A 13,524-nucleotide genomic window follows, 5' to 3' on the forward strand; every position below is an offset into this window, starting at 1 on the left:
TAGCACAGTTCCAAAGTGCACAGCCTCTTCTTTGAAATCACTTAACACTAACTTTTTAAAAATTGTTTATCTACAACTAAACGCAATTTTATCTTCCTTTGGAAAAGATGGAGCAGTTACTTATCAGAAAGAGGCTTTGAGAAAGAGATGAAGACGAATGCCTCTTACGTCATGTGGATATTTGAACTTTTAAGAACTGTTGAGTTCAGTGGAGACAGAGCTGTTAAAATACAGACACAAAAGGAAGGCACAGGGTTAAATCTGTGTGCCTCTATGGGCTGCAACCATAAAAAATGAGGAAGCTGTCAAAACAGGGAAGGTTGGAATTGCCCCATGTCTAGACAAAAAGAAGAAAAAAAATGAGGGAGAGAGAAGAAAGTGCAGTTAGAGCCTTTGGCAAAAGAAGCTTCAGTTGCAGAACCAAACCTCACGAAGGGTTGTTCGCTTGGATTCTGGGGCTAAGTTAAGTTTCTGAATACTGGAACTGTCAACATCTTGATCTAGATCTGAACTCTGAGGTAAAATCAGAAACCGAGTCGAATCAAAATTATTTCTCCAGACACTTCAGACATCAGTGTCTTTGAAACCTGAAACCGAATAGGTAACTGCCAGTTGAATCCACCTATAATTTTACTTAGAGCAACATGTAAAATAATTTTGTTTAAACAGTTTCCTAGTACTAATGTTCCCTGAAAACACGAAAAATAAGTACTAAATTTTGTAATAAAATGATACTCTTTTGTTTCAGGGTAAGGACAGGGGAAGTGGAAACATTTCCTTTTTTAAGTTGCATGTTTTTTTTCTTTTGTACTGCTCAGATGCCATGGTTACAAATGCTACAGAAAACAAACCAGTAGTACCAGTTAGGCTCCCCTGCTAAGTCCCAGCAGTAATAATTTCTGTGCTTGGTTAGTGGAATTCTAATGGGGAATTGAGAGAGGCCAAATGCTGATACGTTTTTAACGACTCCATGGAAAAGACCCGGTGTTAACGTTGGAACTTCTGATTCAGACCAGAGAGCAGAGTTCTCCCCACCGCATGGTAATACAGTTCTGCTACCTTTTTACAGGAAATGTATCACGAGCAACAGTGGTTTTTTGGTTTCTCATCCACAAGAATTGCAGAATCATTGGGGTTGGCAGGGACCTTTGGAGATTGTCTGGTCTAACCCCCTGCTCAAGCAGGTCACCTAGAGCAGGTCGCCCAGGACTCTGGGATGTGAACATCTCCAAGGATGGAGACTCCACAACCTCTCTAGGCAACCTGTTCCACTGTTCAACCACCCTCACAGTGAAGAAGTGTTTTCTCATGTTCAAGTGGGATTTCCTGTGCTTCAGTTTGTGTCTGTTGCCTCTCGTCCTGTCAATGGGCACCACTGAGAAGAGTCTGGCCCCATCCTCTTGACAGGCCCCCCAAGGAGATATTTATAAACATTGGTAAGATCCCCCTGAGCCTTCCCTTCTCTAGGCTGAGCAGTCCCAGCTCTCCGTCTCTCCTCGTATGAGAGGTGCTCTAGACCTTTAATCATCTTTGTGGCCCTTCGCTGGAAGCTTCACAGCTTGGCTGCATGTAATTCTGCTTTCCTGAGCCTCTTACATTACAGTGATTCTCTTTATATTCATTTCCATGTTTCATTTACAGTCTGGTCTGTGTCATTTACATCTATTAATTTTACATTTGTGTACATTGCTGAGTCAGAGTGGTCAATGTTAGGCTGGCCAAAGACAACTGGTCTCTGAACTGTTCAAGGTGGGATGGAACTTACTAAACCTGTTTGGGTGTGCAAACAGAGCAAGAAGATAGAGCATATGCACCTGTCATTTGCCCTAGATATATCAACACTTGCTATTTATGCAAAATCTTAGCATTTCACCCAATCCATGAGTCGCACAGTATTTTAGACATAGGAGACTTCAGAACGTAAATTCTGTGTCTTTGTTTACCAGAACTGGCCAATTAAACAACAAGAATGCCACCTTGAGAGACATGTGACCAGTTCTTCATTAATGTAATTTTGATGTTAACTCCAAACTGCACAAATAGAGAATGGAAGGAAGGAGTGACTGGTGACAGACTCTGCCCTAGAGAGGGTAAAGCCTTTGCTTGCATTGTGTGTACTCATTCAAATCTAGTGTATAATACGAAATGAAGCACAAGAAGCCGTTGGCTACACCTAACAGCAGTTGCTCCTGTGATTAGCAGCAAGACCTTCGATTTTGGTGAAGACTTGATGAAAGATGAGGAAAATGAGAGCTGAGGAAATGCTCTGGCCTGTTTTCCTTCTCCCTGTTAGTTTAAATGAAAGTTATTCATTGAAGTCCCCCTTCACTTTTCCTTTCCTCCTAAAGGAAGCTTTAAGGAGATTTTCATCGATTTCTTTGCACCATTTCCTCCCTTTTGTTTGTGCTGTAAATTGATTATAACAGCTGTAAATTGGTGTATAACTGTATAAACTTGCAAAAGATGTAGGCAAAAGTTTTTCCATTGTAGAAAACAGTCCATTGGAAGTGGTGGTAGTCAGTCTGAAGCTAGAGTGTGCCTTGGGAGACTGTTGTTCATTTGTTGTTGGCAAATTCCTTTTACATTTCTTCTTTCACCTCAAGAAAAAAAAAAAAAAGAGCTGTAATAACACTTTTTCTTTCTTTGTGAAGCCCTGTTAGAAATATGCAAGAAAAAGATGTTACTGGCTGTCATTATAATAACTGGTACATCAGTATAATATTTTCATTGCATCTTTTAAACTTCAAAAATCCCAAAGTGTTAAAATGTTAAAGCAAGCAGATAGATATTATTGCTTGTCCTCTGTGGAAATGCAGCCAATGCTAGGATTACCTAGCAAAAAGCAGAGAGGTAAGATTTTGTGTTCATTTTTTAAAAGCGGTTTCAGGGAGTTGAATATAACTTCCCAAACAGAGAAGTGATGCCTCTGGGAAGGAATGGGGGTGGGAACAGCCTTCTAAGTACGCACAGAGAATCAGAACTTGGGGTTTTTTACAGTGCATTTTGAAGACTCTCTTCATGACTGGACTGTTTCTAGCCTTGGAACAAGGCTCTGGTTCAGTGCCGGCTGAAAGGATGTGAATCATTTTTCCTATTTCCTGCAACAATTGAAAGTGAAGTCTGTCCCACTGTTAGTGAGTCACCCTGACAGACTCTGCTCTGTGACAGCTAGTGTGGTCACTGATAAAAATGAAGTGTTGTAGATAACCCACTGTGGCAGAAAAAGAGCTGTGTAGACCTGTTGGTTGGCTTGGTTGTCCCTGTTGTCCACATAACAGTGCTGCTCTAGGCAGCTGCTTCTGTGCATCTGTGCACAGGTCAGATAAAGTATGATGTGGGAGTAATTGTGCACTTTGAGTCTTATACAACTCTTTTTGAGAACAAGCACATTTGGGAACTTTCTAAATTATGTGTCACTTCATATAAAGCTTTCTGGTAGCTAGAGAACATCCTGGACACTCTGTACAGGTATCCCAAAATTCCCTAGGTTTAGGAACACATCAATGCTAGCTTGTATGATGTTGTCATGGACTTTACTGAGAACCTGTCTTGGCTTATTTAAAAAATAGCAAATTTAATGGAGGAGTTAATAAGTGGGAAGCTCATAGCTGCCTTGAGAATAACAGCTGCTCAGTAGAGATTTGCTCCAGAATCGTAGATTTTGGTAAGAAGCTGTGTGCTCCTTCTGCTTGGACTAGTGGATTCAATTACACTTTTGTCTTCTGGCCAGGTAATCCGCTCTTGTGAAGGACAAATTCTGGACCAGGCTCAGGTTGATGTAATGTAATCTCAAACTCCCTGTACTCTGCGGGGAGTTTGCTGAGCGCCTTTTGAATGGGAAAGGATTTGAGGCATGTTGGTTTGGCATGGTGCAAAGGCCAATTCATAGCTAGAATCCACCTGTGTTGGGATTCAGCAGTGATTAACAAAGACACCCGTGTTTTGTGAAGGCTGGTCATAAACACCAACTAGCATTTGCTGGCTCAAAGTAAGTAAATTAGCTTGTGAAACTTCGGTGGTTTAGGCATGTGGGTGCTGTGAACAATCTCTCTGAGTTAGTGGAAAACTTTGGTGGAGTAGATAACGGCGTTCATGTATCTTCTGTTGTTGTTTGTATATTGGGTTTCTTTTCTCCCTGTCTCAGCTTGTGGAATGTCAACTGCAAAATCTAGTGCATGGTGAAGATAGAAGGCATTTTATAGTGACCTTGTTTAGCACATGTCAGTTCTGGTGGACTCAATTTTGGGAGAGTGAAATTCTAAAGTGTTGCTGGTGTGCCTGCCATTGCATATGGTCCTGACCTGAAAATACAGTGAGGCTTCTACAGAAGGCTAGAAATTGAGTTGCATTTTGAAACACATCTCTGAATGTATGCATTCCAGTGATGCCTGGTAATTTCCATTTCCCCTCAGTGGCCATGTCATTCAAGGATACTTTTAAACTCTGCCATTTTCAGTGGTAATTGTGAATTAGGCTGCTTTACTTTGTACCAAAATGGTCTAAGAGCTTCTGCACAAGCAGAAGCAGAGGGTGATTGAATCTGAGCAGTTTCTGAAGCTATCTGCAAAAGCGTACTTGAATAAGCCCTAGGTCTGCACTTTCCCATATGCAAAAAAACCCCTGCTCCCCATGTTCTCAACCTATATTTTAGTCTCAGATCAATGTAAAAACTATAAAATTTCCTCAATTTTTACTTAAGAAATCTAAGGCCAGAAGGGGTCATCCACTCTAATTGCCTGTGTGTTGTTTCACCAAGTATTTTTGTTCCTATACAAGCAACCCATATTTGCTTCTGGAAAGATACTCTGATAGTTGACCTGATGATATTGAGAAAAAGGGAATTTGCTACTTCTCAAAGTTTCTTCCAGTGTTTATTTTCAAAATTTTTACCTTCTCATTTCACACAGTTTTGTCCCAGTATCTAGCTTTTAGCATTTATGGCTTTGCTTCATCAGATTAAAAGCCCTCTTGAACTCATGACTTCCTCAGTTGGAAGGTACATATGCAACATAATCAAATCAACCTCAGTCATCTTCTTGTTGAACTAAATAATTAAGCTTCAAGTCCTTTGCTGTAAGATATATTTTCATATTTGAATGTTTTCTGCATCAGCTCAGATTTTTTTTTCTTAACTTTTCTTTAAATTCCCTACTAAAAAGCAGAAACTAGAATTGCATTTGCTGAAATAAATAATGAAACACTATTTTCTTTAGGGAACTAAAAATCCCATGCAAGGAGAGAGAATCTTTCTTCAGTTTTGCTCTTAAGTTGAGTGGCCCGGGAGGCTTAAAGTGCACGGTTCAGTGAGACTATCCATTCAGATAACTACGGGCTCAGGAAATTTGTATTAGAAAGTATGTAAATACAATTTGGAATTGGAGATCTCATGCAAGAAAAAAAAAAGTCTGTCCTTGGAGAACTCAGCAGAGGAAGGATAGGCTTCTGGTTAAGTCAGCTGGCTTGTGTTGGTGAGGTCTTGTTTTGATCCTTGGGTTTTCCATGTGCCTCCTATGGCCTTTTTCAAACCTCTGTACCCATCCGTGGAACGAGAAGATGATGTTCCCCCCCCAGGTCCCATTCCTAGTGGCTTGTGTATTGCAGTGGTCCGAGTGAGCATAGTTCAAGCTGTGCTTGGTGGGCCAAACTCAGTAGAGGACATGCTGTTTGGCCCGGTTTTTCCTCTCAGAGGAGAGAGGGAAGGTCTGTTTGGGCAGAAGTCTTGGTGCATTCTGAAAGCTGAACATTGGAGCCTTAAAACCTATGTGCCTGCGTCCCTGTCTCTGCAGAGAGGAGGAGTAGGCAGGGCTGGAGACTGTGTGTGTGAGCTGACACTCGGAGATGAGGCCATAAAGGGGAGAATCCTGAACCTGGGTTCCAACAGCTGGAGATGTCAAACTGGATCATTCCTGTGCCTTAGGGATGATGTCTATGGAAAGTTTGCCATGAAGTGGTGAGGTTCTGGATGCCAGGATTAACCAAAATTAATCTCAGCATACTTGTAGAAATAAATTCTCCTTTTCTACGATTTGTATAAGTAACATTCTGCTAGTGACAGCATCCTGGATGTTCAAATTCTCAGTGTTACAGACAATTGCCTGCTTAGCAGAAATTTTCATACCATGATATATGCATGCAAGTTGGCCTCTTCCTCTAACTGCACTTCTGAGTGCTGGACTGAATTTTATTCTTTTATTTTTAATTGAAATAGAGACTGGAAGGATTTATTTGGAGGTGAAAACTCTGCAGAGAGCCTACGTGATGGGAGACATAGGAAAACATAAGTTGATTTGCAGAATTTGAAAGCTTGACCTTTCATCCTGGCTGAAGGGCTCCAACAAAAGATCTGGTAGGTGTTGCTGATAGGTTAGGAGAAGGTTTGAACCATAAGTCCTCCCAACTCTCCTAGTCTAAGAAGGAAGTTTCCTCCTGCAACAGGTGTGAGTGACTGACATGCAAAGAGAGGGGAAAATGAGCCCTTCTTTCTCTTATTCTTTAAGTGCATATCAAACGGGAGCCCCTCTGTCGTGTGCTGCTCCCCTCTCCTTTTACAATGCAGTACACTGTCAGATCAGATAGTCTGTTTATATTACTTTGGAATGGAAAAGAATAAAGGCAGCTTCTATAGAGAAGGACTTGAAAAGGCTCCATTCATTTTTCATCAGAGCTGCTGGAAACCTTCCTCCCCCCCCTCCCTTCCCCAGTCCCACCCCCAAAATGCTCACCTCTTCCTTTGTCAAGGAAGTGTCAGATTTGACACCTTTGCAGTAAGGTACAGAAATGCAAATGGAGAAATCCAGCAACACCTAATCAGAGGATGTAAACTTTCTGTGAACCTAATTTGTGGATTAAAAGAAAAAAGCCTTATTGCTAACACATTTCTAAAATGCTTTTGACACTTTTTAAAAAAACTAATAGTAGCATTGCTTTGGCCTAGTTTTTTTCTTCTTAGCTAATAAAGGATTGAGAATTGCATGCAGAAAGGTCTGTTATCCTCCTGCTGTGGCTCTTCCTAGCCATCCTGGCTTTTGGAAAGCAGATAGCTTGGTAGCTGGCCAGCCAGCCTTAGCCAGCATGTTCCTAGCTCCCTGCGTGTTTGCTTCTGCAGCTGCACGGGTGGGACATGCCCAGGTCCCCGGCTCTGTCAGAGCACGTGTCTCAGCTGTGCAGCGAGAGCACATGGGCCCACAGCCCTGTGGGGTACCCAGCTGTGGGAAGAGCAGCACCCCCTGCAGCAATACTCCAGGAAAGGGAGCAGGTAAGTGGATAAAAGCATCACTGGGGGGGGGGGGGGGGGGGCAGCCAGCTCTGATTCTCTAGGGCCAATACAGGAAAAAGCCCTTGTGTAAGTCTGCAGTGTTGCTTGACAAAGATGGGGGCACAGAGACTGACGCGGCTGCTAGCTACAGCACCCACCACTGAAGGAAAGCTGGCACTTCTATGTTGACTCTAGGCTGCGTTTCTGTCAGCGAAGTGTCAGGATTTGCACTTGCTTTCACAGGAGCATTACAGAAGAGCCCTAACTTGAGTCTTTCATCTCATGGAAACGAAGCCAAGCTGAGCTGCCTCTGGTGTTCCTGCAGCCCTGCCTATGTTGGAGGGGCTGTGGCTGACCTGGGAATGGCCCCGAATGTCAACCCCTGGAGGAAGACAGCTCAGGCAAGTGTCTGCAGCCCAGCCCCGCTGTGTCTGTGCCAGTGCTTGCAGTGAGCTGCCAGGGTGGGTGCCATGCACAGCTGTATGCTGACTCCAGCCCTGCCTGTCTGCAGCTGGGTCCCCAGCTCCAAAGGCAGGCTGTCCTCCCCTCCTTCCTTGGATGTATTAAGGAAACAGGCTGTGGCTTTACCTCCCTTTCGAGACCACCTTAGAGAGCAAGGGGTGTTTGCTAGACATGAAAGGCCAGGGGCTGTCTTAGTGGTGTCAGCAGGGTAATGCATTGCAATGCATAACGTATGAACTGCCCTTGATTATTGTGGGGTACTGTCATCTGGACTAATGGAGCAAAGAGAGTGAAATATTAAACACTACATGCTACTTGGGGGAAGAGGCTTTATAAAAATAAACCTGGCCTTGCACTAGGACTAGAGACAGACTCACTCAAAAAGGTCATCTTGTGTGTAGGGTGTTACTTTTAGTGCAAGTGTCCCAGGCTGCTCCTTCATTTACACTTCAAAACACTAAACTCCCTCCCTAAAGCAGAAAGGTCATTACAGCAGCTCTCACCTCCCTTTGCTGAGCTGGTTTTTACCCTTCGCCCTAGTTCAAAGAGAATTTAGCACAAAAAGCGGGGAGAGAAGCTACACAAATCTTATGGCCATGTTTGAATAGGAACACCCGCTTCAGGTAGCTTAAATAAAATTATAAAGAAATAGTCTACCACTAACATTAGTTTCCATTTTTATTATTCCATAGGGTTGTTAACAAAGGAAAGTTACATGTCTAGTCCCCTGGTAGTTAAGTTGCTTCCTTCCTTGCTTGTTCTATGTTTGGGAACTTCCATGTATTTAGCAACTTCACAATCCTTTTTTTCTTTCTACAATCACAGCTCTGTGGAAGGTTAATATCACAGTATAAATAGCCTGTATCTTCCAAAAGTAGGAAGGGGGAGGTGTCAAACCTCCTGTAGAGGAATGCTGAAGCCCCACAGGCCCCCAGCAGTATTTTCTTTTGAAGAATACTTTCCAAAGCCATTGCACACCCTAGTCAACTTTGCATTCAGCAGCAGGAAAAAAAAACAGAATTCAAGTGAAGTCATGCCCCAGGAGAGTATTTGCCTAGCACTTCTGAAGTAGGGCTGCAGCTGTATGAACACCACCTTCAGGAGGGAGATGGAGTAGGTTTGAAGCTGGCATCCAGATAAACTACCCAAGAAAGCTGCATCCTGAGCCCAACCCCACCACAGTACTAGGTTGCTCACTGCAATAACCTAAGCATCTTCCAGTACTACACAAAGGCAACATTTGAATTCCAATACTTGAGCTAACAATGCTTAGTACAAGAATTAAGTGCTTAATTACCAGCATTGTTTCCACAACACCTACATACTTTTGTTATTAGCTAACAATAGGGACATGTAAATTTTAAACTGAGAAGTGTATCACACTCCAAAATACATGCAATCATTTGTGAATTCAGTATTTTTTATTAAAGATTAGAAATAAAAACATTTGACACCCAAATATACATAAAGTCACAATAAACTCAGATGTGCTAAAAGCAAAATGTGCATAAAGACACTCATTTCTAAAAGGCACCCTGCCACCAATATTTTAAATGTTCATCTAATTTCAACAGGTTTCTAGTTTTCTCTTCCTTCACTGAAGGTGAGACTCTGGACCACTACTGAATAAAGATGCTAAACACACCAACCCCTTTCAGGGATCTTTGCTATCACTAGAACACTTAAAACTGTGCATGCAGACTTAACTCATATCTCTCATGGAGTTAACTGTCAGGATTTAAAATGCACAAGGGCTTTTTCTTCAGAGAAAAAGGTAGTGATATTTGGGCCATTTATAAGGGCCAAGAGAAAGCGATAGGGTTATGAAATAACTGCTGTGCATCCACCAAAAGAGCTTTGCTACTAAAAAACAACCCTCTCCTCCCCCCACCCCATCCCCAAACTCTCATAAAAATAACGCCCAAAGTTACAAAATGCTGCATACACACACACGCGCGCGCACACACACACACGCAGATGAAATGTTAACACATTTAGCTATTAGCCTGTCAGGGTGTGACAGCGTAGGAGTGCCACTGCTGCAGTCCTGAAGCACAGCGATGCCCGATGCGCGCTCATGCGCCGCCCGCGGTCCCCCGCGCCGCTCGATGGCCACAGGAGAGCGCGGTGCCTGGGCCCTCTCTTGGCTAGGTAGGTCTGTGTCGATCCCCCTCTGCTTCGCCGTTACCAGGGCCTCCACATGGATTTGGAAAAGCTAGAGGAAGGCACGCTGCGCGTCCGGGAAGCGTCCAGCCCATCTGCTGCGGTCTGGCTGGGCTCAGCCTCCGTCTCCTCCGAGTCAGAGCAGGTCTCCTCGCCAGAGGAGGGCGAGAGCACCGAGGCGGGCAGCGCCAGGCCCAGGGTGGCCTCGGCCAGCGGGACCAGCGCCTCGCCGCCGGGCCAGGGCCCCGGCCCCAGCCCCGGCGAGGGCTCGGCCAAAGCGTCCGCGATGAGGTCCTGGAAGGCGCCCTCGTTGAGGGGCATGGACTCCAGCAGGTGGTTGAGCAGCTCGGCGGCCGTGGTGGCGTCGATGCCGGGGCAGCTGGAGACGAAGGTGTGCACCTCGTGCATGCACTGGATGTAGCCGGCGGCGAAGCGCTCGCTGGCCTCACGGTGCAGCCGCCCGCCCTCTGCGGCGCCCGCAGCCCCGGGGGAGACACAGAGGGGAGCGCCGTGAGGGGCGGGCGGCCGCGCCAGCCCCCGCGCCGCCCCGGCCCGGCCCGGCCCGCCCCGCCGCCAGCACTCACCCCGCGAGCGGCTCTCCAGCACGGCCTGCACCCGCCGCACCGTCAGCTCCAGCACCTCCGCGTTCTCCAGCTTGGCCTGGAACTGCCGCCGCGCGGCACCGCCGTCAGCGCGCGCTGCGTCGGGCCGGCTCGAACCGGCCCGAACCGGCGCGGCCCCGCCGCCCACCCGCCCGCGCTCACCTCGCTGTCCGCCAGCAGCAGCCGCAGCTCCTGCAGGCTCTCGTTAATCCGCGCCCGCCGCTTCTTCTCCACCAGCGGCTTCCTGGTCTGAGGGAACCAACAGCCGCGTCAGGGCACCAGCCGCGCCCGCCCGCCCGGCGCGGCGCCGCCCCGCTCACCTTCCTGTCCCCCTTGGCCTCGAAGAAGTCCTCGTCCTCCCGCGGCGAGCGGCCCTTGCCGGGCCGGAAGGACGGAGCCATGGCGCCGAGCCGAGCCGAGCCGAGCCGAGCCGAGCCGAGCCGAGCCGAGCCGAGCCGAGCCGAGCCGAGCCGAGCCGAGGGCTGCGCGGCGCTGCTTGCCCGCCAGCGCCGCTTCCCCGCCCCCGCCCTGCGCGCCCGCCCTACATATAGCTTCTGATTTGCATGTCAATGAGCCCATTGGCCGCGCCGCGCGGGGCGAAGCCGGAGCGTCGGGCGAACGGGCCAATGGGCGGCGGGCGCTTTGTCTGTGCGCGCGGCGGGGGCGGGGCGCAGCGGGCACGGCGAGGCGGCGGTGCCGCCGGCCGCCCGCGGGCATTGTTCGCCCGCGCGGCGACATGGCGGCGGCGGGGCCGGGCCGGGCTGCGCCGCGCCGCTCCGGGGACTGCCGCCCTCGGTCCGTTAGGCGCCGCGGGAGGGGGGTCGAGCGCCGGTTTGGGGCCTGGCTCTGGGCCCGCGCGGGCAGCGCCGGTGGAAGTGCGCCCGAAACGGGTGGCGCGCCCGGGCGGATAAAACAAAAAAATAGGTTTTTTTTTGATTGTTTGAAAATTACTTCGGATGCTTTATTTATGAAAGCAGGAGTGTTTAAGTGCAGCTCGCTTAGAAGTGCCGCAGTGTGACCTACCCGTAAGGGCAGGTGAGCTTTACGGTGGAGCTGCCGTGGGCGATTGGCCCGTTTTCAGGTTTTTTTTGCCGGTTTTGGCAGCAGCGCGGGGAAGGGGGAAGGCAGGTGCCTCGGGGGAGAGGTGTGCCCCGGCTCCCCGGCGGCGCCTGCCCTGTCCGCGGAAGCACTCGCGCAAATCGGTCACCTTCCAAAAAACAAAAAAATTAAATGTTCAGAGCCCTGAAAAATGCGCGTGGGTGTTTCCTGGTCTCTTAGTAGCGTGCAGACATTCCCGCTGGTTTTGTTGGAGAGCGCGGCGCGTCCGAGGTGTCCCTCGCAGCTGTTTAACAGTGTGCCTGCTGCTAAAGGTGCAGGAAGTGGAAGCAGCTATTATAAGCAGCAATCTGGGTGTGAAAAAGGCAATTCGTATGTAAGCAAGAAGCTACTGGCATCGAAGCATTTGAAGCAAAAGATAAGTCCAGTCCTTTGGTCTTTGCTTAATCAAAATTGCTCGAGTTTTTCAAATTGGGCCCTCTCGTGACTAGATGGGGTTTGAGTGTCTGCTTAAGAAGACATGCTAATTTTAGATTTTGTAGCAGCAGTACTTTGAATACCAGAGCAATTCTTTTGTGATCGGCTAAAATAAGCTAATTAACCATGCCCCTGTCCGGGGGAATGTTTCGGAGCTGGACGGGGATTGTGCCCGTTGGAGATGGCGACGGTGCAGGAGCGCCGGGCGCCGAGTGGAAATTTCCCCGGTCGCTCGGTGCTGGGCGGCCCTCCCCGTCCCTCTCCCTCTCCCTCCCGAGCGGAGCGGAGCGGAGGAGAGGCAAGGCGAGGCAGCCTGGCTTTGTGCGTAACTTGATGCTGATGACAGTTGGCAGCTGCAGTTCCCCCAACAGACTGAATCAAATAAAAGCATTAGGGCTCGTCCCCAAAGAGAGCGACAGGTGTTCGCTCTTGCTCCTTTGTTTCCCTCTTTTTATTCTCCTCGGTAATGTATGTCATATTTTCGCTGCCCGAGGAAACGAGAGACTCATCCGCTGCCTGAATCGGCGTCGCAGACAGGCGCGGAGCCGCACAGGCCCTCTGCACACGCTTGTCTCCTCGTACGTGTTCGGCATAACTTTCCTCCCTCCCGCTCGCTTGGGGCTGCTGGTGCTTGCTTCGCCTTGAGCAACCAACGTTTTGTTGGGGGGGTGTTTCCTCCCTCCTCGCCGAGAGGTCCGGCACGAGCTGTGCACGCTGTCCACGCGAGCGTGGCGAGGAAAGCGCCCGGTGCCCGGGCAGCGGCCGGACCCGTAGGGAAAGGCGCCGTTGCAAGCGGAGCTGTTGGGATCCGCCGGCACGTTTCCGAGCTGCGTGCCTGGGTGCTGCTTGCTGCTCTTGGTGGCTGGCGCAAGCTTTCCCCTTTCCCTGGCGTGGTGGTGCGCGTTCCCCATTACAGATGCGTGGTGTATCACCTCTTATTGATCTGCATCTGTGGGTTGGTGTCTGGCTTGTCCCACGTGGTTTGCTGGGTAATTCGCTCTGAGAAAGACCCCGAAAGCTCCTAGTCAGCTCCACCATGACTTAATGCTGCTTTTCATCTTCAAAGTGCTGCATAAACATCCAGGCTCGCAATATGCTGATATTTGTTTGATCCGTGAGGAAACTGGGGTAGAGGTGTTCAGTGCTGCGCTCGCCTGCCCGCGGCGGAGGAGAGCATCAGAGAGAGACCTGGAGCTGGGACGTCCTGGCTGCAGGCCTGAGCTCGGACCAGGCGGCTTTTTGTATTACAGCTGACAACAGATTTGATTTTCAGAAAGGTACTTTTACTTTTTTTTTTTCTTGTATCTTAAAGCAATGATGTTTGGATTTTGGCAAAGAGTTTGCTCTATAGGTGATGCATCTCATTGCATTAGATGATAGAAACAAAATTGGATGGTGCCCGTGAATGCATGATTAAATCTGTCCTTCCAGTTCTGATGAACTCAATGCGCCTTGTAACACGTAGCTGAAACTAGCTGATCTTTTCACTGATATGATTAATGCAGACTA

The 13,524-nt window shown here is 48.2% G+C and overlaps 1 protein-coding gene and 1 long non-coding RNA gene across 10 annotated transcripts in view; one reads left to right on the forward strand and one right to left on the reverse strand.

Annotated features, from left to right (window-relative positions):
- Positions 1 to 8,382: 8,382 nt before the first annotated feature.
- LOC136992624 (transcription cofactor HES-6-like) lies at positions 8,383 to 10,954 on the reverse strand. 4 transcript variants are annotated; one of them, XM_067301955.1, is made up of 4 exons: positions 10,803 to 10,953; positions 10,645 to 10,731; positions 10,465 to 10,540; positions 8,383 to 10,347 (listed from the first exon to the last, which is right to left on the reverse strand). In XM_067301955.1, the coding sequence occupies exons 1-4, from the start codon at positions 10,881 to 10,883 to the stop codon at positions 9,902 to 9,904; spliced, it is 690 nt and encodes a 229-aa protein (XP_067158056.1). In that variant the 5' UTR covers positions 10,884 to 10,953; the 3' UTR covers positions 8,383 to 9,901. The 4 variants fall into 4 exon arrangements, with proteins under 4 accessions (XP_067158056.1, XP_067158057.1, XP_067158055.1 ...); XM_067301956.1 differs by having other exon boundaries at positions 8,383 to 10,259; positions 10,465 to 10,546; XM_067301954.1 differs by having other exon boundaries at positions 10,465 to 10,546.
- A 618-nt stretch (positions 10,955 to 11,572) lies between these two features.
- The window catches only part of LOC106496182 (uncharacterized), a 48,862-nt gene continuing 46,910 nt past the window's right edge, over positions 11,573 to 13,524 (forward strand). For 5 of the 6 annotated variants that reach the window (XR_010885043.1, XR_010885041.1, XR_010885042.1 and 2 more), the window contains exons 1-2: positions 11,573 to 12,593; positions 13,082 to 13,292. This is a non-coding gene — a long non-coding RNA (uncharacterized lncRNA). The remainder of the gene's footprint in view (positions 12,594 to 13,081; positions 13,293 to 13,524) is intronic. The other variant, XR_001294554.2, reaches the window with a different exon arrangement.

This window comes from Apteryx mantelli, chromosome 9 (assembly GCF_036417845.1).
Source record: "Apteryx mantelli isolate bAptMan1 chromosome 9, bAptMan1.hap1, whole genome shotgun sequence".
Lineage (NCBI taxonomy): Eukaryota > Metazoa > Chordata > Aves > Apterygiformes > Apterygidae > Apteryx > Apteryx mantelli.